The sequence below is a fragment of the Medicago sativa genome, chromosome 2, assembly GCF_051527215.1.
Source record: "Medicago sativa cultivar Bolivia chromosome 2, Bolivia_mono, whole genome shotgun sequence".
Classification (NCBI taxonomy): domain Eukaryota; kingdom Viridiplantae; phylum Streptophyta; class Magnoliopsida; order Fabales; family Fabaceae; genus Medicago; species Medicago sativa.
This window is the reverse complement of record NC_140750.1, coordinates 73,179,859-73,205,736: the sequence shown is the minus strand read 5'-3', so window position 1 is coordinate 73,205,736 and position 25,878 is coordinate 73,179,859. Positions and strand designations below refer to the sequence as shown.

Genomic DNA, 25,878 nt, shown 5'->3' with positions numbered 1-25,878 from the left:
CTTAAGTTTTGTTTGAGTAAATAACTTAATTTACATGGCTATATTATAAACGCTTATCACAATAAGCATTTATGCATAAGTTATTTATATAATAAAATAAAAAATAAAATTTAAATTATTTTCATGTATGTTATAAATTGTTTTCATAACTTGTCTCAAAGAACTTATTTTAATAAGCTAAAAACAACCTATAAATACATCATAATCTGTTTTTTTATTAAAATTATACAGTCTCACAAATGTATATGGCTATAAATAAACTCAAATAATCATATTCAAAGATTTTGTAAAAAAATACATATTCAAAGATGTAAAATACGAGTTGAATACGTAGAACCTTTGGCAAAACAATTTCTCTTTCTTTTTAGTTGATATTTTTTTTGGACTAATTCTTTTTAGTTGATATCTTCTACTCAATGTTCGTTTGTGAAAACATAGACACACATAAAATAATGGTGTAACTTATTTTAAAAATAATTTAAAAAATGGGTCCACCAATCTTATTTATGTCTATCATCTATCTATTTAATAAAAAAAACAATTTAATTCTTTTGAGGAATAAACATCATCTTCACACCTTTATTTCATTTCATCCTTAACCGTCTATGATCACATTTCGGTCACTAACTTTGAGAGAGATATATGTTGTGTTGTTTGTCTTTAGCTTTACACATGTCGTAATTTAAGGGCTCCATTGAGAGTAGTTTGGAAGAAAAACAGTTATTTAACTGTTTCGCTGTCTGAATAACATGATGTGTTATGCACTGATTGGTGGTATCATCATTGACTAGATATTTTCTCTTGTGAGTGTCTCATTGTGTGCTTCACAGTGACTGCACCACCAGGGTACATTCTCTACATTACTACTTCCGGATTCAATATCTTACATGTTAACCTTTAACATTTGTATTCATTAACATGAAGAAAGATTTTTAGCTTTACCATTCATTTGAGAAAATTACGGTGTAGTTGTTTCATAATTAATTACATGTTTTTTATACACCCTAATAAGTGTGATTCTTGAACGGTTTTTCAATTGGCTTCATATCAACATATGTAAATTTCTTTCTATTGATGTCGTTCAAGACAACAAACACTTTATCTTTTGGGTCTCGCTAACAAGATCAAAAATAGAAACAATTGATAACTTTCATATAAAAAAAATTGTTTTTTGATATTTCAATGTGTTGAATACACAAATTACAAGATAAAAATTAAATTTAAAACTTCTTATCAGGTGTTTTAAGGACACTTGTTAGCATTTCTCTTATCTTTTTTTTCTTGTGTTTGATCATCTTCCTTGATGTAGAGGCAGATTATCAAACTTTCTAAAGAAAATTCATCGGTCTTATGCTTATAAGGTTTTTGAATCCCTTACATGTATAAGGTAGTTTGTCTATAATAACAATAACTTAAAATCTTTCATCTAAAATTATACCTTCAGTGATTAACTCCTAAGCAATTTTCTAGATCTCACTGGATGGGCATCTGCAGATCTCTCATTGGTCATATGATATTTAAGGTAACGATATAAAACATACTTTTTAGCGTCAACTTCCTCATTGTCATACTTCTTTTCCAGAGCTTCCCATACTTCTTTGGTAGACTTAGACACACTATAATAATCATACTAATCATGAGTCATTAAGAATAATTTTTTTGTAGGGATAATCGTGTTCAGTCCAAAGGAGTCTCTATTTGAGTAATGATATTTTGACATTCATTTGATGACAACTTTGTTGACAACCTTGTTTTTCTCACTTTTTATTGGTCAAAAACAATGGAGAGAGAAAAAGGAAGAGAGAGGATAATAATATCATGTGAGTATGAGAGATAAAGTTGTCCAAAAGTTGTCAAAAAATGGTTGTCAAAATATCATTTCTCTATTTATTTAGCCTTTTTATCCTTATTTTGGTGTTCATCCATTTCAACCACTATTGGGATCTCATCCTTCATAAAAAATTAATACACCACCATGACGGCCCGACAACGGTGGCTATGCATGTGGATGGTCATTTTAACTGCATTAACTTCTGTTTACAAAATTGGATATCCCTCGAGACACGTATCCTACGTCCATTATGTATATATTAGTATGAGGAATGCTAACAACACTCATTTTTCAACACTCTCTCTAACACTCACTTTTTTATTGGATAAAATTAATGTATGTCCCACCACTTTGTGTTGGTTCAATTTTCAAAGTGTATACCCATAATGATTTAAACCAATAAAAGAGTGAGTATTAGAGAGAGTGTTCAAAATAGAGTGCTGATAACATTACTCATATTAGTATTGTATGTAGTCTCTATATGAGATTCCTAGGAATTTTTTTAACTCACACATTATGTTCCAACAAATAGTATTTTAAATTTTGATACACCACCATGACGGCCCGACAAAGGTGGCTTGGCTATGCGTGTGGATGGTCATTTTAACTGCATTAACTTCCGTTTACAAAATTGGATATCCCTCGAGAACCGTATCCTACTTCCACTATGTATACATTAGTATTGTATATAATCTCTATATGAGATTCCTAGGAATTTTTTTTAACTCACACATTATGTTCCAACAAATAGTATTTTAAATTTTGATACACCACCATGACGGCCCGGCAACGGTGGCTTGGCTATGCGTGTGGATGGTCATTTTAATTGCATTAACTTCCGTTTACAAAATTGGATGGATATCCCCCGAGACCCGTATCCTACTTCCACTATGTATACATTAGTATTGTATATAGTCTCTATATGAGATTCCTAGGATTTTTTTTAACTCACACATTATGTTCCAACAAATAGTATTTTAAATTTTAGCAAAATTTTCACACAGACGATTGTAGAATGCAACAATTTTCATCTGAATGGTTTGCTCTTACTTTAATTGATATGTAATTGTCATTAGACTTATTTTAATCACTTGGAGCAAGATAACATATAGTCAAAAACAATAATGATACATTACAAAATTAACAAATAATAGCATACAAATAGTAAAATATCCCCTATTTTAATCTTTACATCGTTATCAAGAGGATGATATAAATTATTCAAAATATAAGAGGAATATATAAAGATGATTAGGTCGCCAAAAAAATATATAAAGATGGTTGATAAGGATAACTATTGTCCACAAGTCCTAAGTCTTACTTGAACCGACAAAAATAACAAAATTACTACAGGTCATATGTTGTGATCAAGGTTCGAACTCCGACTTATTTATGTGTATGAGTTTCTAATGACTATTATCATTCCATCTATCTAAAAAAATAAAAAATAAAAGCAAGGATACTATTTTTTTTGTTGAAAGGAATAAGGATTATTGATTGGTTAAAAGTTTATTTGTAAACATTGACTACAAACCAAAACCTTTTTTTTATATATATAAACCAACAGTTTTGTTTTTTTTTTTTACAATCAGTTACCATTTTCATCTTAAAAACATCTAACTTATTCATCTCTTTCATTCAACATGTGATCTTCATCTTATTCGTTTAAGAATCGAATCCTACTTGTCATTAAGGATCAATCATCCCCAATTCATCAACAGATAATATAGGCCTCAATCATTGAATTTTAAAAAAAAATCACATTTAATCAAATCAATTTAAAATCATCTATGAAAATTGGTTAATATTGTTCATACATGATTGCATGAGGCGTGATGCTCCTTCTTTCTATCCATCACAATTCACATGTTGTATACTTTTTCTGCACTTTTTAAAAAAAAATCGACATCACGTTTTTTAATCTACATATTTTTGTTTAGGGGAGCACTTTTTTTAAACTATATCTCAAATGTGTTATTATTTTTTATTTTTACGGATAGATGTTATATCCCCAATTCAACATTCCATACATTGTTTTTTATTTGTATGTTGCAATTTTAAACAATTTGGTGTGAAGGAGGGACTTAATGTTAGTGAAAAATTGAAAAACTACAAACCCAATTATAAATCACAGTTTTAAAACTAGCAAGTCCATAATATATCGATTGATGTGAATGATTGTAATATAGATTGTGAAAAATGTATCAATATGATTTGGTGTAAGTGTGGGACCAAATCTTAGTGGAAAAAGGAAGGTCCTCAGAGCGGCTTAGGTATAAGTTACCGTGTGATTGTGTAAATTAGACCAAGTAAAATTTGAGGTTATTAGCGTTTCAGAAAATCAAACCAAACCAATTTGATTTTCTTCATTTTGATTGATTTTTGAACCAAATTAAAGAAGATCATATAATTTTCGATTATATATGTTTTTTGATTTTTGAATTTATGATTTTGTTCAAACCGCTTACACCTTATATCGAGTAAATAAAGACTACTAAACCAAAGTAAAGTAGTGCAATTAAGTTTGTGTTAGGAAAAGTATCCACGTTTTGCTTCCTCTCACTTTCACTTTCGGTGTAACAACAATGCTAAGGATTTCAAATTCAAACATTAAAACAACACTCCTATGTGCGACATGTTGCAAAGTCAACACCATAACATTGTTTTTTCACAACAAGGTCGGTGAAAAATCGGCACGTGTCGGTGGTCCACATTAAACTTTTCATCATTAATGTGTTCTTAGACTTTGTTGTTTTATGTCAAAGTCTTCTTAAATAAGTTTTCTTTGTTTTGAATAAAAATAAGTTTTCTTCTCTACATGAATTAATAAACACAGCATGATTAGCCAACCCAAAATCATACTTTGAAGCACTAATACAAATTTAACCATAAATTTATAACACCAAGTCTCACTAACACGGATTTACATCGTTATAACCGTCTATTTTTATTTTTTTTCATATTCAATCATAAAAGTTTAGGAAGAATTGAACTCGTAAAGGTATCACAAGAACTACAAAAGTTGACAGCGATTGATTTCTATATAACAAAATGTTCCTGAAAGGAGAAATATCAACATCCAAGTTCGTGGAATCTGAACTTATTTTTTCATTTTATATGCACGTGGCACCAGCTCCTACACCGTGGGCTCAGATAAATATCTAGAGTAGAGTTATTAATTTGACCATGAGAATAGGAATCTATGGAGAAGGCTCATTTGGGGCCGCATGACTATGGCATTATTGATATATATCATCTCGATTAAATAATGGAAAATGTTTTATGTATATTCTTTAGAGTGTGTTTGGATGGAGGAATGTTTTGATGGAATGTAATGTTATGAGAAAATTCAAATACTTTGATGTGAATTTCATTGTTTGGATGAGGGAATGTAATATAATGTTGAGGAAATTTAATGTTATGAGGGAATTCAAATACTTTGAGGTAAATTGCTTAGAATTTTAAATTCTTTAAAATTTCCAAATTACCTCATCCAAACACACTCGTGTATACATCGTCAGAGAGAAAGAGATGGAATAAAATGATGTGATAGATGTAATAAGTTGATGATGTGATAGAAAAACGAAGATAGAAAAAAAATGAATGAGGTTATATTTGAATGTAAAAAATTAATGGGTGTACTACATATATCAATGTCGTAATATCAATTCTATGTGGTACGAAACTTTTTTTATAAGTATCCAATCAAATCGCATCATCAAAACATATTTTTAGGGTTTTTTCTTTGAAACAACTAATGTTGAATTTGAAAACTCAAACTTCTTTGACTCTTAATTCAAGTCAGTTGAATTTGATACACATTTACAGGTGAGTTCATAAGATATCTTTACAAATATTTATTTAACAAGTTTTGATTAAATAGATCTGTTGAAAAATTTACCCCATGAGTGAATAATATTAATCTGATATAATTTTTGAAATGTATACTTTTTTTTATTTGATCGCTATCTTATACTTCACAAAGTAGTACTGAAATAATACATTCAGTCATATTTTTACCACTCCATTTATCGTCACTTTTATCTCTTGATGTAATCTTTTTTCTTTTCTTTTCTAGTAGTAACCTATTTAATTAAGTAAATTTTAGATACCTTGGAAGTAGGCAAAATTTGATTAACACCAATTTAAAAATATGATACAATTTTGAATGATTGGATGGGGGTACATACTTAATCAAATCAAACTCTATGAGTATTATCATGTTCACCATATAACTAATAGAGAAAAGAGGGTGTGGACCATCAACATTAAACTCTAATTAATAACATATGTATCATTCTCTAGGTAGTATTATTCTTCCCTTTGCATTAATGATAATGAAAATTTAATAAAATTGTTATACTCTCTAAGAGTATATAACTTCTATTTAATATTCCCTTCATTCATAAATTCTTGTCACACTTTGATCATATATACTATTCACATAATCTATCTTGATCATATTTTTTACTAATATATAACGATAAAAGTTAGTATATAAGATGTTGTTTTATTTGTCTCGATAAATATTAAGTATCAACTTTTTATGATGTTTTATTATAAATAATTGAATATATTAATAATCAAAGTTGTATAACATGCGCTCTGAAATAGTTGATTGCAATGTGTATTTAAAACAGATGGTGTGCGTGTGAAATAAGAAAACGTGACGGTTATTGTGGGATGAAGTATAAGATGATGATTGATGAGTATGCATATAGCTATGTACTAATGTTCCTAGGTAAGAGTTCAATATTAATTGACTTTTCCTTATAAGAGCAGCAAAAGGAGAAGCATAGTAGAATTTTGAATCACATATTGGAGGTCACATCCTACTTTGTTCATGCTTTTCAATTCAATCTAAAGAAAAATTCATCGCAATAGTGCGAAGAGAATAAAAAATAATCAAGTCAACTCGTTTATGGATTGGAAGTGCTCAAAACATGGCGCATAATGAAAATAGAAACAAAGAGTTTACGTGTTTATCACGAACTTGACATTATATATAATGGTGTAAATGTTATATCATACGTTAATGTTATCACAAATCATAAATGAATATTTAAAATTATCCATCTACTTCACATTTCGGCGTACTTTGTTATTGTGATATTATCATATTATGATGATTAGTGATATAAAAATTAAGTGGTTGGCACTCGCAAACATAAGAACTGGGCCGTTTATGCAGCACCATTGTTCTCTTCCAACTAATTAGAGTTAGGAACTTGCCAAAGAAAATATTAATTATCCCATTTTGACCAATGCAAAGGGTATATATTAACATAACTAATCAGTAATCAACTGCTCTAATTATTTAATCAAGTACGGCTTATAAGCACATTAAGGGAGTGACAAAAACATGGCTATATAGGTGTCATGCTAACATTGGCAATTGGCATTGGTAAGTAAGACATAGTTATCGTCGAACAACAATTTTATAGTGAGAAATTCTATTATGGTCTAAAATATTGTAGGACTAATAAAATTTCAATTCGGAAGGTTGTCCATGTACTGTATTTTATTTTTTTTTAAGGGGCTTTCTTCAAAAAAAAAAAAAAAATTTAAGGGGCTGTCTAGCCAAAATATTGTCATCATAATCATTGCGTACTAGCCCATTAAGGTATAATGGTTCCAACATGAATTGCTTATAAGCAATCCTAGTTTGACACTTCATCATGGTCCACCCATTTTATCATTTTTTATGAAAGGTCTACATATTGATTACTTGGATTTTAATGTTGGTATTTGATTAATACTATTAATTGTTATTACTTTGGTAATTTCATAAGATAGATATTATGTATTAGAAATTGTGTCAAATTATTTTTTTATATTTTAATAATTATTTTTTCAATAAATATTAACTATTTGTTTATTTGTTGAATCCTTAACATATATCAATCGAGCACATGAAAGCATGATCCTTAAAATATCTTTATTTATAAATTCTTGTCTTATTTGGGCACAAAAGCTTTTGAACTTCACGAGATTAAGAATGTGTTTGATTATGAGAAGAAAATGAGAAAGATCGTGCGAAAATAGAAAATAGTGACAAGTTAAGGTGCATTTTTTAATGGAATATACATATATAATAAAAAAGCAATGTATGTACATAGATATATTGACCACCCAAATTGACCAAAGACTGACAACACCACCAAAAGGAACCACATAGACAAACACTCACACCAAAAAAAAAAAATACAAACCCCTCTCCTAATGACCCAAACCAAAAGCGGAATGGACCAAGACAACTACACAAAAAACAAAGACACGGAAGCATATCAAAAACTCCTCTCAAAAACATCCAAACAAGTACATAAATTCTAATATTTGACTATTTGATGATCAATATCATCATCATTGGAGTTTTCTAAAGTGTAATAGTCATCAATCATATGTATCACCAAGACACTGATGACAAATCATCTTACGTTATTCTTAGTATGTTTTTCAGTTATTATCAGTAGGGTTTAGCAGCAAAAAGGAGGAGTATTATAGTAATTGCCTATGATTTCGGGACTTTTATAATGTTTTCTATATTTGAGTCTGTAATTCTAGTTTTCTCTAAACATAGCAATTTTAGGGGGTTTTTGAAGTAATTCACAAAGAAATCATGCAAATCGGCAAATCAAGAACATCTGAAGAATTGTGACGACTTAGGAAAACCAAGAATGAAGATTCAAGAGGCCTCAGAAGACTTACAAATGGGAGAAATTTTGTTCCCAAAGTTCTGAGGCAAGTTATTTGAAGACGAAGACCTAAAACGACAGAAAATCGGAAAATTGGGCCTAGCAAACAGATGCCATGCTCCTAGGGCATAAAAAATGCCTAACACATGGCTTTAACAACCCATGCGCCTAGGGCATGCAAATCGCTCTACCCACATGCGCCTAGGGTGTTTGTGATGAGCCCCGTGCATGCAAAAATGCGGGGCGCAAGCATCTTTTCCTTCTTTCGTGTTGGGTAAAGCCCACACTTTTTAGCCCAAACCTAGGTAGAAACTCTCACTATAAATACTGGCCTTCCTTATTCAGAAATTCTCGTTCAGAACTGTGGCAGTTCAAGAGGAATGCAATTTTGGAGCTTCTAGAGAGTTTCTATCTTCTCCTTGATTTTCTAGGGTATGTTTTTATCTTTAGTAATTTGTTTTTAGTTACCATGTGTAACTAAATATTTTTGGGTTAGAGTTATAAGATGAACCTCTGTTTATTTTTGTTGGATATTTATTTAATATAATATGTCATTTATTTTATTTATTCTTTTGTTCTCTATTAAGTTCCTGATTTAGTTATTTATTTCAAAGGAGGGTAACCCTAGATTAGGTACTTAGGTTGTGACAGGGTCTAACATTGTTATTACTATCTTGCTCCTTATATCTTAATATTTATAGCATTATACTAGTAATTATATGTCTAGGAAGTAAGTGATTATTAACTAGCGAAAGATACCAAAAGAGAGTTGACCCTAGTAGTAAGTACTTAGGAGGTGACATTACTAAGACTGAGTAGTAACTCTGGTGAACCTAGGATGTATCTGGTTAGTAATTAGGGAAACAAGCGTCTCCGGATAATAAACCTTTATCGACCATTCTCTTGAAACCCTTAGTAAGGTAGACGTAGATTAGGGATGCCCGTGTGTAGAACTACTAAGAGCGTAGAAAGGGTGTGCTATGAGTGTCCTAAGATTCATAGATGGGCACACCTAATGGAAACTTGGCCTTCATTGCCTTGGGGACAAAAGCTTAACATATATCTATCGAGCACATGTTATCATGATCCTAAAAATATCTTTATTTATAAATTCTTGTCTTATTTGGGCACAAAAGCTTTTGAACTTCACGAGATTAAGAATGTGTTTGATTATGAGAAGAAATTGAGAAAGATCGTGCGAAAAGAGAAAATAGTGACAAGTTAAGGTGCATTTTTTTAATGGAATATATATATATATATATATAATAAAAAAACCGACGTATGTACACAGATATATTGACCACCCAAATTGACCAAAGACTGACAACACGACCAAAAGGAACCACATAGACAAACACCAACACCAAAAAACAAAAACAAACCCCTCTCCTAATGACCCAAACCAAAAGCGGAATGGACCAAGCCAACTACACAAAAAACAAAGACACGGAAGCATACAAAAAAATCCTCTCAAAAACATCCAAACAAGTACATAAATTCTAATATTTGACTATTTGATGATCAATATCATCATCATTGGAGTTTTCTAAAGTGTAATAGTCATCAATCATATATATCACCAAGACACTGATGACAAGTCATCTTACGTTATTCTTAGTATGTTTTTCAGTTATTATCAGTAGGGTTTAGCAGCAAAAAGGAGGAGTATTATAGTAATTGCCTATGATTTCAGGACTTTTATAATGTTTTCTATATTTGAGTCTGTAATTCTAGTTTTCTCAAAACATAGCAATTTTAGGGGGTTTTTGAAGTAGTTCACGAAGAAATCATGCAAATCGGCAAATCAAGAACATCTGAAGAATTGTGACGACTTAGGAAAACCAAGAATGAAGATTCAAGAGGCCTCAGAATACTTACAAATGGGAGAAATTATGTTCCCAAGTTCTGAGGCAAGTTATTTGAATGAGAAGGCCTAAAACGACAGAAAATCAGAAAATTAGGCCTGGCAAACAGATGCCATGCGCCTAGGGCATGCAAATCGCTATACTCACATGCGCCTAGGGTGTTTATGATGCGCCCTGTGCATGCAAAAATGCGGGGCGCAAGCGTCTTTTCCTTCTTCCGTGTTGGGTAAAGCCCACACTTTTTAGCCCAAACCCAGGTAGAAACTCTCATTATAAATACTGGCCTTCCTTATTCAGAAATTCTCGTTCAGAACTGTGGCAGTTCAAGAGGAAGGCAATTTTGGAGCTTCGAGAGAGTTTCTATCTTCTCCTTGATTTTCTAGGGTATGTTTTTATCTTTAGTAATTTGTTTTTAGTTACCATGTGTAACTAAATCCTTTTAGGTTAGAGTTCTAAGATGAACCTCTGTTTATTTTTGTTGGATATTTATTTAATATAATATGTCGTTTATTTTATTTATTCTTTTGTTCTCTATTAAGTTCCTGATTTAGTTATTTATTTCAAAGAAGGGTAACCCTAGATTAGGTACTTAGGTTGTGACAGGGCCTAACATTGTTATTACTATCTTGCTCCTTATATCTTAATATTTATAGCATTATACTAGTAATTATCTTTCTAGGAAGTAAGTGATTATTAACTAGCGAAAGATACCAAAAGAGAGTTGACCCTAGTAGTAAGTACTTAGGAGGTGACATTACTAAGACTGAGTAGTAACTCTGGTGAACCTATGATGTAACTGGTTAGTAATTAGGGAAACAAGCGTCTTCAGAGAATAAACCTTTATCGAACCATTCTCTTGAAACCCTTAGTAAGGTAGACGTAGATTAGGGCTGCCCGTGTGTAGAACTACTAAGACCGTAGAGAGGGTGTGCTATGAGTGTCCTAAGATTCATAGATGGGCAGACCTAATGGAACCTTGACCTTCATTGCCTTGGGAAAAACTGGAATGCCAATTGAAGTTTATGTTTCAATTAGCTTTGAATTAGCAAGATCCCGCACGTAAGAATCATCGTACGATCAACAGGTGCAATTATTCATCGGAGGGATAGACCTATAATCAACTGGGATAGTAAGACCCTGCACATAAGGATCACCATGCGATCAACAGGTGCAACTTGACGACCGACTAGGTTAGAACATCCCAACGACCTCATCACTTGTATAGTTTACCTAAGATAAATAAACGCGACATTACTGTTACTTAATATCAAACAATATAAACAAAGGGGATTCGAAGAATCCTAACCGTTGCTTACTTTTTTGCAACCAAAAACAGGTAAACTTGCTATGTTACAGATAGATAAAAATTGCAAGATTTCTAACCCTTATATTTTAAATCATCAAACTTACAAAAACAAGTAACGGGAATTGTTTGGATGAAACGACAATCCATGTGGATATGATACTATACTTATCACTTTATTACTTGGTAAACGATTTGGTACACTTGCGATATCCGACCATCAGGCACCACACCCCGTTCATGTTTACTTCTTCACCACAATTCCTTTTAATTATCATTGTTGCTTCTATTTAACGATTTGAAATTCCATTTATTTTACTATTCAATTATATTGTATTTTTCGGTTTAGTAGTTTATTGGTTAGAAGTTCACCTTTTAAATAGGTGAATAAGTGAGGTGTCCGGAGTTCAAACTCCGACCCCTGAATATATTATGTAGTGTCCTTGTCAAATCAACTAAGCTCACGAGAGAAATTCTATTGTATGTTTTATTAAACAATAATAATTATGTAACCATCAAACAATAACAACAACCTATTGATTTTTAATCACTGTGCCTATTTTATTTTCAATTGTTTTTTTATTTGAAGATTTTCAATTAGTTTATTTCTAATTTTTTTAGAAATCTTGCATGCAAAGTTTCTTAGGCTCGAATAATTTGACGATAATTCGTTGAGCTTTGTTAGCGAACACAATTCAAGTGTTATCATTCTATTTGTTTTGTTTCATTATTTTATTGTAAAATTTTGTTGGGATAACATGAATCTAGAAATAAAAAAAGGAAGAAAAAAAAAGAAAAAAAGAAAACGAGTGTTAGAATCAACAAAATCACAAAAGAGAGCAATAGATAAATTTGTTTGTAAACGAGTAGAAGAGCCTTCAGATAGTGATGTATTAGTCCTAGTAGAAGATGATCTTGTATAATTTAATGAAAATTTGAATGATGACAATCCCATCAATGATCATGTTAATGTTCTTGATGGCAAATGTTGATGTAGGCATCTATGACCATACCATATCTTCGTTAGATATCTATGATCTAGAAATTGGGGGTATTCTTGATGCTAAAATTAGAGACATTTTAATGAAAAAAATGGACTATTAGAGAATCAAATATCACATTTCCTATGAACATTCCTTCTAGGCATTTCTCGTATTCTTATTTTTCTATAGAGAATGTTGCAAATGTCTTTGTCAAATGTTTTCATGTCAGCATTTTGAAATTCTCAAAATTATTATTCAAATGTTTCAATTGTTGAGTTCTCTTAACTATATTAGTGACCGTTGCACTTCAAAAAGAAGTTTTTCTAAGTTAGAATTATTGAAAGAATGCTTGAGATTGCCAATGTCACAAAAAATGTTGGATTCTCTAACCATTTTATGTATGGAAAAAGACATATAGAACATATTAAAAACCAAAAAACGAATCTCAGAAGATGTAAGCCTCAAAATGTTGCATATGAATGTGTTAAAATCATAAGAAGAAAAAAAATTAAATATTAGGGTGGAAAGTTGTACACTATAGATATCATTCTTAGATTAAAAAAACAGTTAAAAAAATCTGTATTAATATTGCTTTTACATAGAAAACCATGAAAACATGAGATGTAAAACTTATGAAAAAACTTACAATGTCCTCCACTGTAAAATATCCATAGCCATTTTTCTTACTCTCATGTGAATAAACATTTTTTGTAAAAGAAATACGACGTGTCATGATCAGGAAGACTTTTCTGATGTTGAAAGAAATATCAATCATACAACTTAGCAGCATAAACAAATTATTGTTTTGTCAAACACAAGTGGAGCGGTTAATATGTTAAAAAGAATTATACATTAATTAGTTTGTCAATGATTAACTCCTTCACATTTCGGTGATAATTATGTAATGGCAAATTGTAAATCATTTTTTATACAAAAGCATATATATAACACTAACACACAAGGTGAATTTTTTTTTAAAGTAACATTACATCACCTTCAACATCCAAAGGAGCCTTGAAGCTGACAATAAATTCTGGATAGATATGTGTGTTCATGTTCATGTTCCAAACCACATAGTACTCTGGACATTCAATGTCATCCACCCCATTATTATATTCGCAACCACTTGGACAAAGTTGATCGCTGCCTGGACGAAGAAGCTCCATGTTCCCCATTATGACACGACATAAGACCAAATGTTTAAATCCATTTTCATCAATGTCACAATAAAGTGAACTGTAAACATGGAAAAACTAAATCTTAAATGCATTCTAACATAATAATAATAATAATAATAATAATAATAATAATAATAATAATAATAATAATAATGTATGAAGTTGAATGTTCATCGTATGAAAACTAACCATGCATAAGGACGGGTAACAACTGTAAGATGAACACCAAAGCCATATATGTGATGAAGTAGTTTTGCATCAAAAACAAGATAAGTATTTGTATCGTCTCCACAGGGATTAGTGCGACATCACGGATATTTCAACATCAAATATCATTCTAAGTAAAAAGGGTGATTGTTTGTTTGAATTTACAACTATGTTAACTAAATGCAAAAAGTAAAAGATGAGATTAATAAGGATTGAAACTTGTTAGGAGTAGCGTTCCTTAACCAAGCGTCACACGTAAACTAATGATCCATACGAATTCTAGCTTTATAAACAACATTATCACAATCATTTCTAAACTATCCTTCGTGTCCAAAGCGATATTATTAGTTCTAAGGTATCGTTTAAACAATTGTGTCAATATCATTTAAAAGATAACATAATCGATCGTGTCATAAAACGATATGTATTTTTATAACCTATCTTTTAAACGTTCGTAACCAAATCATTTAAACGATCACAAAGACGATCGAATAACTTAATCGACCGTGTCCAGTCTGACTAAATGTCCGAAAGCATTGAGTTCTTGATTATGGTGATTATCACAAGATTAACAAAGATGTCAAGTAAGTTAACCTAAGATATATTGCTATTCTAGCTCTAGATTCAAGAGTTTGTGTCCAAATCATCTTGAATCTCATTGAAAGCATTAACACAAGAATAACAACAATATTGAATATAAATTGCTAGAATCATATTTTGCAAGATCAAAAGATTACATGTTAGCAAGAATCAAGTACCTCTCATCCCAACAAAGAGTATTTAGCTACACATCATCATGGAAGCCTTGCAAGGATGGATTGAAAAGGAAGGATTCATTACACTTGTGATGTCTCAACAAAGAAATAAAGATCCAACTTCCAAAACCAAAATCACTCTATGAAGAACTACCCTATTTTCTCTCTAAAAATATCTTACAAGTGAAAAGCTAGAGAAAAACTTATAAAACTAACTAACTTCCTAAGACTAATATGAACTATCTATCTCTCTAATGAAATTCTAATAATATATAATATATCAAGCCCAAAATATCTAAATAATATCTAACATAATATCTAATGGAATAGTAAATATCTAAAATAATATCTAAATAATATCTAACATAATATCTAAATGGAATAGTAAATATCTAAAATAATATCTAAATAATATCTAACATAATATCTAATGGAATAGTAAATATCTAAAAGAGAGGTAAACTTTTATTTTAAAGGGCTGAGTTTTTACACCTACGCTAATAGCGACATATACGCTATTAGCGAAGTAGGTCGGCCTAAATGGTGGCCAATGAGATTCTGCCACGTTGCTCCTTTTGCCCTGCTTCGCCCAAATCACGCTAATAGCGTGATTTTCTGGAGCTTTTACGCTAATAGCGTAATATACGCGAATAGCGTATTTCTTCAAACCCAGCTTCTGCTTCGCTCCAGGTACGCTAATGGCGTACCTCTCTGGACCAATTTCGCTAATAGCGTGGAACACGCTAATAGCGAATTCTTCAAAACCAGCTTTTGCTAATTTGCACTTTTTCATGATTTTTGGTCTTTGCTCAGTGTCTTGGGGTAAATTTCTGCATAAAAGGATAGAGTAAGATATATAAAGCGTAATAAGGCATTTAACGCTAATTTCTCGGCTTTTCCTTCAATAACTTGCAAAACAAGTAACAAAAAGTGCTTAAAATATAACACGAAATTAACACTTTTTAGCACTTATCAAACTCTCCCCAACTTAACTCTTTGTTTGTCCTCAAACAAAAGATCAAACAAGTAAATGACAAGACACAAGTACAAAAGGTTTTGAAAACTTTCTCAGACGAATGATTTAAAAGTGAATGCGCGGGCAAGTCTAAGTTTCCAACTAATCTAAAATTCTACTACCAACATGAGATGAGTCCTAAGTACAAAGTTCATGTCAAATATTTCAAGACAATAATATAATTATTCACGAACCACACCTAACACACTTCTTTGAAAGTAGATAAACAATTGAAAACATAAAAATGAGGGTTATGAACACACATCCGGCAATCAAGTTAACATTCCAATCAAGTTATGTGTCCATCCAAATATCATTTCAAAAGGCATGAAAACATGGATCAAAAGGTCTTTGAGGGTTATAATTTGGCTTGGCTACAAAAGAAATGTCATATGTGGGGCAATTGAAATCAAAAAGCCTATCAATGAGAAACATTTCTTGTATCAACCATTAAAATCCACAATCTTTCTTACCAATCATCACAAACCCTTGGTGCTTAAACATGACAAACTTTGATCTTGACAACTTATTTTCTTTTTGGATTTTTCTTTCTTTTTCTCTTTTTCTTTTTCTTTTCATGTACACATTGTTTTTCTTTTCTTTTTATATTTACAACAACATGTTGTCTTGATCAAAGATAAAATTACACCATTATACTTGACAAAAGATTTACATCTACCTTCTCTCCCCAACTTGAATCAAAATACACCCTATTTGAATGTTCCTTTACTCTAAGGCAAAAGGGACAAATAACAATGAAAGTTTAGGGTTCAACAATTAAAAACAACTCAGAGTCCTAAAGTGCGTCAAAAATGAACTGGATATTGAAAAGTTTAAAGGCAAATTCATCAAGCATTGTGCTTATGAATTGACAGTTCATAATTGAGGACTCCTATTCATTTGGCTCAAGTGGGTTAGCAAATACTCGCTCTTCTCACAAGGTAGGCTATTTGTGGTCAAGTATGTTTCACTCATAAACAAAAATGTGCCTTGATCACTTCCATGCCTTCACACAATTTAAAACAATTATTGGATTTAACATAAAACAACCGAGTTAAACAATGAAAACCGGTCTCCTTGCATATGTACAAACACTTGAGGTTTCCTCACTTTTAGGTTAGAACTAAGTGGTTCACAAACAAACACATTATTGCGAAGAACTAAATGACATGAAATTTACACAAAGTACCCGTTCCATATTCGAGTAAAAACCTAGAAAAACTGGAAACTTGTACCTTGGCTTTGCGCTTTTGATCACAACTATGAATCATTACCAATCATCTGAGATTTGAAATTAAGCAAGAGTGATACAAAAGACTTCCACAATAATATGAAGTACTAAATTAACCAAAAGTGCTAACACATTATTTTAACAGTAAGAGAACTTACCAAGTTGGGTTGCCTCCCAACAAGCGCTTGTTTAACGTCGTTAGCTCGACGCCTTTTTCGTTAGGGTGGCCAAAATGAGACGGACAATACATCATCCTTTGTATTCCTTCTTTTCGGGAGGAATTCCATGAACTTAAGATACAGATGATGTGGAGTCCATGTCCTCCTTAACTTTGATTTGAACAAGGCGCAAATTTCATCAATGACCCGGTCAATTTCAGCCTTGCTCACTTTCTTCCCCTTTTGTTCAAATGTTTCTTCCTTGCTAAGTAACCGTTCCTTTCTCTCTACCACCTCTATCACTTCTCCGCTATCAATAGTTTTGTCCTCTTCAGTAAATGACCTTTCTTGAGGAAGTTCGATTTCATGTGGTGGACCACATTCCTCTACTATTGCATCTTCCTCAAGTTCAACAACACCTTCTCCAACAATCTCTCCATCATGAGTGGATTGAATGTTGACTTGATTATCCATGATTTTAGCTTGAATCATCTCCAACTGAATTGATAAATTCCTCAATCTTTGGTTGGTATTTTGCATGTTTATCATGGATTGTTGCATGAAGATATTCAAAGTATTTTCCACATTGGTCATTCGTTCATCTCCAAAAGGATATTGCTGATGCTGTTGATATGGTTCATACTCGGGTGGAGTGTAGAAGTTGTTATAACCATGATCAGCCATGATTTTGTCTAGGTGATGATCTGAAATGGAAACAACTAACAAGAAACTTTTCTTTGTTTATCAAAGAGGGGTTAGTACAAATAACTATAAAGTAAAGACAAATATTTACGGAATATGTACGAATACTTAAAACAATAAATCAATCGTTCTATCTATGATATCTAAACACCAATCCCCGGCAACGGCGCCATTTTGATGAAGTAGTTTTGCATCAAAAACAAGATAAGTATTTGTATCGTCTCCACAGGGATTAGTGCGACATCACGGATATTTCAACATCAAATATCATTCTAAGTAAAAAGGGTGATTGTTTGTTTGAATTTACAACTATGTTAACTAAATGCAAAAAGTAAAAGATGAGATTAATAAGGATTGAAACTTGTTAGGAGTAGCGTTCCTTAACCAAGCGTCACACGTAAACTAATGATCCATACGAATTCTAGCTTTATAAACAACATTATCACAATCATTTCTAAACTATCCTTCGTGTCCAAAGCGATATTATTAGTTCTAAGGTATCGTTTAAACAATTGTGTCAATATCATTTAAAAGATAACATAATCGATCGTGTCATAAAACGATATGTATTTTTATAACCTATCTTTTAAACGTTCGTAACCAAATCATTTAAACGATCACAAAGACGATCGAATAACTTAATCGACCGTGTCCAGTCTGACTAAATGTCCGAAAGCATTGAGTTCTTGATTATGGTGATTATCACAAGATTAACAAAGATGTCAAGTAAGTTAACCTAAGATATATTGCTATTCTAGCTCTAGATTCAAGAGTTTGTGTCCAAATCATCTTGAATCTCATTGAAAGCATTAACACAAGAATAACAACAATATTGAATATAAATTGCTAGAATCATATTTTGCAAGATCAAAAGATTACATGTTAGCAAGAATCAAGTACCTCTCATCCCAACAAAGAGTATTTAGCTACACATCATCATGGAAGCCTTGCAAGGATGGATTGAAAAGGAAGGATTCATTACACTTGTGATGTCTCAACAAAGAAATAAAGATCCAACTTCCAAAACCAAAATCACTCTATGAAGAACTACCCTATTTTCTCTCTAAAAATATCTTACAAGTGAAAAGCTAGAGAAAAACTTATAAAACTAACTAACTTCCTAAGACTAATATGAACTATCTATCTCTCTAATGAAATTCTAATAATATATAATATATCAAGCCCAAAATATCTAAATAATATCTAACATAATATCTAATGGAATAGTAAATATCTAAAATAATATCTAAATAATATCTAACATAATATCTAAATGGAATAGTAAATATCTAAAATAATATCTAAATAATATCTAACATAATATCTAATGGAATAGTAAATATCTAAAAGAGAGGTAAACTTTTATTTTAAAGGGCTGAGTTTTTACACCTACGCTAATAGCGACATATACGCTATTAGCGAAGTAGGTCGGCCTAAATGGTGGCCAATGAGATTCTGCCACGTTGCTCCTTTTGCCCTGCTTCGCCCAAATCACGCTAATAGCGTGATTTTCTGGAGCTTTTACGCTAATAGCGTAATATACGCGAATAGCGTATTTCTTCAAACCCAGCTTCTGCTTCGCTCCAGGTACGCTAATGGCGTACCTCTCTGGACCAATTTCGCTAATAGCGTTGAACACGCTAATAGCGAATTCTTCAAAACCAGCTTTTGCTAATTTGCACTTTTTCATGATTTTTGGTCTTTGCTCAGTGTCTTGGGGTAAATTTCTGCATAAAAGGATAGAGTAAGATATATAAAGCGTAATAAGGCATTTAACGCTAATTTCTCGGCTTTTCCTTCAATAACTTGCAAAACAAGTAACAAAAAGTGCTTAAAATATAACACGAAATTAACACTTTTTAGCACTTATCAATATGCCAAGGCTCAACATTTTCTCCTTGTATACCAACTTCACATATGATTATTATTGGTTGTCCAAGGCTCAACATTTTCTCCTTGTATACTGAGAATAAGACTGCTTGCATGCATATAGCTTTTCCATGCATAATGGTTAAAATCCATATTCATGCAATGATAAATTTCAGTACAAAATCTTCTTGTGGTCCCCCACGCTGAACATATCTTCTGTTCTGTTGACCCCTAGGGTGACAGCTTGAACTGAAATATACTCCCATACCTACCTCTTTGAATTTATTTTGTCTTTTTCTTGAGTAAAGGTTACACAATGCCACTAGAGCACTACCATACTTATTTATTTCTTCCTCACATCACACACAAACACTAGTCTCATACTTGAGAAAAAATAGACTTTTTTAAAATATACTTTTTATTTTATATTCAACCGTCTTATTAATACTATGTACTATTTTCAAAGATTAATTCTACTTTTATGGATAAATAACCAATGTCACAAAAAAAATGTTGGATTCTCTAACCATTTTATGTATGGAAAAAGACATATAAAACATATTGATCTGACATGATTATTAGTCACTTTGCATCTAGAATTACTCATAAGAATTTTGTAGGAGTATTTGGATATCAAATAAAAAAAATTCAAGGTTTTTGTATGTAGTATGATGTTTTTGTGAGATTTTTTTCAACATAATAAAGAGTATCATCTTCAAGTAAATTATTTTCAAACGTTAAGAATTCAACTTTTTTATACTACTCAGTAATTAGGGCCCAAGTCGTAGGTTCGCTATAGACCATCAAAATTTCTGAAACGAGTCTGAATACATTTGATCACCAGACATTTCAAAATAAAACATTATAAGTTTCTATTGCAAACATGTGTTACAGTTCTTAATTGAAACCGGAAATGAGGATGATAAAATGAAATTATATAAAAATTCTCCTAGGCGCAAACAATATTACAACTTCATGTTGAAAATAGTTATCTCCAAATGTAATATCTCCTCCTCCTTATTTAAAAGTCTCACTCTTGATTAATGTTTAAGCCGTTTGATCCTCCACCTAGTGGTGTCTGCAAGAAGCCAATTAAAAATTAGGAGACATAATCAAAATGCAAGAGATATTTCGTATGATTCTACAACTGCATCTTCAAATGATTTTGATGTAACGTATAAAGACAACGCAAAATTAAAATGTATAATACTTCAAAGCCAAACTAAACTTCTCGAAAAAATCATTTGGTACCTTGAAATGAGAATACATTGCAGATTTCAGAAAATTAGATCCAACAATCAACCTTAACTTTTGCATGAAATCATCACGGGAAATCTTCTTTGACTGCACAGGCATGACATGATACATTAGTAATATTTTATTATTTAAGACATAGGAATCAATTGGTACTCATCTACATACCTTCAACAATTCATAATGGGCATCAACAAAAAACATAATGCGGGAAGGAACCATGTTTCTGATGGAAGCAAGAAGCGTGATAAATGGAATCCAGGGGGACCTCGGACATCTTCCAATGTTAGGAGGGACAATAGTAGCATTTGCCTGAGGTATCCCATAAACCAAAATTATTTGGATAAAAGTAATAAAGCAAAAAGTTATAGGATTAAAAACCAAAAAACGAATCTCAGAAGATGAAAGCCTCAAAATGTTGCATATGAATGTGTTAAAATCATAAAAAGAAAAAAAAATTAAATATTAAGGTGGAAAGTTGTACACTATAGATATCATTCTTAGATTAAAAAAACAGTTAAAAAAAATCTGTATTAATATTGCTTTTACATAGAAAACCATGAAAACATGAGATGTAAAACTTATGAAAAAACTTACAATGTCCTCCACTGTAAAATCCCCATAGCCTTTTTTCTTACTCTCATGTGAATAAACATTTTATGTAAAAGAAATACCACGTGTCGTGATCAGGAAGACTTTTCTGATGTTGAAAGAAATATCAATCATACAGCTTAGCAGCATAAACAAATTATTGTTTTGTCAAACACAAGTGAAACGGTTAATATGTTGAAAAGAATTATACATTAATTAGTTTGTCAATGATTAACTCCTTCACATTTCGGTGATAATTATGTAATGCCAAATTGTAAATCATTTTTTATACAAAAGCATATATATAACACTAACACACAAGGTGAATTTTTTTTAAAGTAACATTACATCACCTTCAACATCCAAAGGGGCCTTGAAGCTGACAACAAATTCTGGATAGATATGTGCGTTCATGTTCATGTTCCAAACCACATAGTACTCTGGACATTGAATGTCATCCACTCCATTATTATATTCGCAACCACTTGGACAAAGTTGATCGCTGCCTGGACGAAGAAGCTCCATGTTCCCCATTATGACACGACATAGGACCAAATGTTTAAATCCATTTTCATCAATGTCACAATAAAGTGAACTGTAAACATGGAAAAACTAAATCTTAAATGCATTCTAACATAATAATAATAATAATAATAATAATAATAATAATAATAATAATAATAATAATAATAATAATAATAATGTATGAAGTTGAATGTTCATCGTATGAAAACTAACCATGCATAAGGACGGGTAACAACTGTAAGATGAACACCAAAGCCATATATGCCAAGGCTCAACATTTTCTCCTTGTATGCCAACTTCACATATGATTATTATTGGTTGTCCAAGGCTCAACATTTTCTCCTTGTATACTGAGAATAGGACTGCTTGCATGCGTATAGCTTTTCCATCATAATGGTTAAAATCCATATTCATGCAATGATAAATTTCAGTACAAAATCTTCTTGTGGTCCCCCACGCTGAACATATCTTCTGTTCTGTTGACCCCTAGGGTGACAGCTTGAACTGAAATATACTCCCATACCTATCTCTTTGAATTTATTTTGTCTTTTTCTTGAGTAAAGGTTACACAATGCCACTACAGCACTACCATACTTATTTATTTCTTCCTCACATCACACACAAACACTAGTCTCATAATTGAGAAAAAATAGACTTTTTCAAAATATACTTTTTATTATATATTCAACCGTCTTATTAATACTATGTACTATTTTCAAAGATTAATTCTACTTTTATGGATAAATAACCAATGTCACAAAAAAAATGTTGGATTCTCTAACCATTTTATGTATGGAAAAAGACATATAAAACATATTGATCTGACATGATTATTAGTCACTTTGCATCTAGAATTACTCATAAGAAATTTGTATGAGTATTTGGATATCAAATAAAAAAAATTCAAGGTTTTTGTATGTAGTATGATGTTTTTGTAAGATTTTTTTCAACATAATAAAGAGTATCATCTTCAAGTATATTATTTTCAAACGTTAGGAATTCCATTTTTTTATACTACTTAGTAATTAGGGCCCAAGTCGTAGGTTCGCTATAGACCATCAAAATTTCTGAAACGAGTCTGAATACATTTGATCACCAGACATTTCAAAATAAAACATTATAAGTTTCTATTGCAAACATGTGTTACAGTTCTTAATCGAAACCGGAAATGAAGATGATAAAATGAAATTATATAAAAATTCTCCTAGGCGCAAACAATATTACAACTTCATGTTGAAAATAGTTATCTCCAAATGTAATATCTCCTCCTCCTCATTTAAAGGTCTCACTCTTTATTAATGTTTAAGCCGTTTGATCCTCCACCTAGTGGTGTCTGCAAGAAGCCAATTAAAAATTAGGAGACATAATCAAAATGCAAGAGATATTTCGTATGATTCTACAACTGCATCTTCAAATGATTTTGATGTAACGTATAAAGACAACGCAAAATTAAAATGTATAATACTTCAAAGTCAAACTAAACTTCCCGAAAAAATCATTTGGTACCTTGAAATGAGAATACATTGCAGATTTCAGAAAATTAGATCCAACAATCAACCTTAACTTTTGCATGAAATCATCACGGGAAATCTTCTTTGACTGCACAGGCATGACATAATACATTAGTAATATTTTATTATTTAAGACATAGGAATCAATTGGTACTCATCTACATACCTTCAACAATTCATAATGGGCATCAACAAAAAACATAATGCGGGAAGGAACCATGTTTCTGATGGAAGCAAGAAGCGTGATAAATGGAATCCAGGGGGACCTCGGACATCTTCCAATGTTAGGAGGGACAATAGTAGCATTTGCCTGAGGTATCCCATAAACCAAAATTATTTGGATAAAAGTAATAAAGCAAAAAGTTATAGGATTAAAAACCAAAAAACGAATCTCAGAAGATGAAAGCCTCAAAATGTTGCATATGAATGTGTTAAAATCATAAAAAGAAAAAAAAATTAAATATTAAGGTGGAAAGTTGTACACTATAGATATCATTCTTAGATTAAAAAAACAGTTAAAAAAAATCTGTATTAATATTGCTTTTACACAGAAAACCATGAAAACATGAGATGTAAAACTTATGAAAAAACTTACAATGTCCTCCACTGTAAAATATCCATAGCCATTTTTCTTACTCTCATGTGAATAAACATTTTTTGTAAAAGAAATACGACGTGTCATGATCAGGAAGACTTTTCTGATGTTGAAAGAAATATCAATCATACAACTTAGCAGCATAAACAAATTATTGTTTTGTCAAACACAAGTGGAGCGGTTAATATGTTAAAAAGAATTATACATTAATTAGTTTGTCAATGATTAACTCTTTCACATTTCGGTGATAATTATGTAATGCCAAATTGTAAATCATTTTTTATACAAAAGCATATATATAACACAAACACACAAGGTGAATTTTTTTTTAAAGTAACATTACATCACCTTCAACATCCAAAGGGGCCTTGAAGCTGACAACAAATTCTGGATAGATATGTGTGTTCATGTTCATGTTCCAAACCACATAGTACTCTGGACATTGAATGTCATCCACTCCATTATTATATTCGCAACCACTTGGACAAAGTTGATCGCTTCCTGGACGAAGAAGCTCCATGTTCCCCATTATGACACGACATAGGACCAAATGTTTAAATCCATTTTCATCAATGTCACAATAAAGTGAACTGTAAACATGGAAAAACTAAATCTTAAATGCATTCTAACATAATAATAATAATAATAATGTATGAAGTTGAATGTCCATCGTATGAAAACTAACCATGCATAAGGACGGGTAACAACTGTAAGATGAACACCAAAGCCATATATGCCAAGGCTCAACATTTTCTCCTTGTATGCCAACTTCACATATGATTATTATTGGTTGTCCAAGGCTCAACATTTTCTCCTTGTATACTGAGAATAGGACTGCTTGCATGCGTATAGCTTTTCCATCATAATGGTTAAAATCCATATTCATGCAATGATAAATTTCAGTACAAAATCTTCTTGTGGTCCCCCACGCTGAACATATCTTCTGTTCTGTTGACCTCTAGGGTGACAGCTTGAACTGAAATATACTCCCATACCTATCTCTTTGAATTTATTTTGTCTTTTTCTTGAGTAAAGGTTACACAATGCCACTACAGCACTACTATACTTATTTATTTCTTCCTCACATCACACACAAACACTAGTCTCATAATTGAGAAAAAATAGACTTTTTTAAAATATAATTTTTATTATATATTCAACCGTCTTATTAATACTATGTACTATTTTCAAAGATTAATTCTACTTTTATGGATAAATAACCAATGTCACAAAAAAAATGTTGGATTCTCTAACCATTTTATGTATGGAAAAAGACATATAAAACATATTGATCTGACATGATTATTAGTCACTTTGCATCTAGAATTACTCATAAGAAATTTGTATGAGTATTTGGATATCAAATAAAAAAAATTCAAGGTTTTTGTATGTAGTATGATGTTTTTGTAAGATTTTTTTCAACATAATAAAGAGTATCATCTTCAAGTATATTATTTTCAAACGTTAGGAATTCCATTTTTTTATACTACTCAGTAATTAGGGCCCAAGTCGTAGGTTCGCTATAGACCATCAAAATTTCTGAAACGAGTCTGAATACATTTGATCACCAGACATTTCAAAATAAAACATTATAAGTTTCTATTGCAAAC

At 31.4% G+C, this 25,878-nt stretch overlaps 1 protein-coding gene and 1 long non-coding RNA gene across 2 annotated transcripts; both read right to left on the bottom strand.

Annotated features, from left to right (window-relative positions):
• Positions 1 to 15,178: 15,178 nt before the first annotated feature.
• LOC146950525 (uncharacterized) lies at positions 15,179 to 19,061 on the bottom strand. The gene is made up of 2 exons (XM_085746460.1): positions 17,222 to 19,061; positions 15,179 to 15,647 (listed from the first exon to the last, which is right to left on the bottom strand). Exon 1 carries the CDS (start codon positions 17,903 to 17,905, stop codon positions 17,282 to 17,284), a length of 624 nt encoding a protein of 207 aa, XP_085602586.1. The 5' UTR covers positions 17,906 to 19,061; the 3' UTR covers positions 15,179 to 15,647; positions 17,222 to 17,281.
• A 1,501-nt stretch (positions 19,062 to 20,562) lies between these two features.
• LOC146950524 (uncharacterized) lies at positions 20,563 to 21,711 on the bottom strand. Its single transcript, XR_015027561.1, has 4 exons — positions 21,644 to 21,711; positions 21,215 to 21,358; positions 21,044 to 21,136; positions 20,563 to 20,870 (listed from the first exon to the last, which is right to left on the bottom strand). It is a non-coding gene; the product is annotated as an uncharacterized LOC146950524 (long non-coding RNA).
• Positions 21,712 to 25,878: the final 4,167 nt, after the last annotated feature.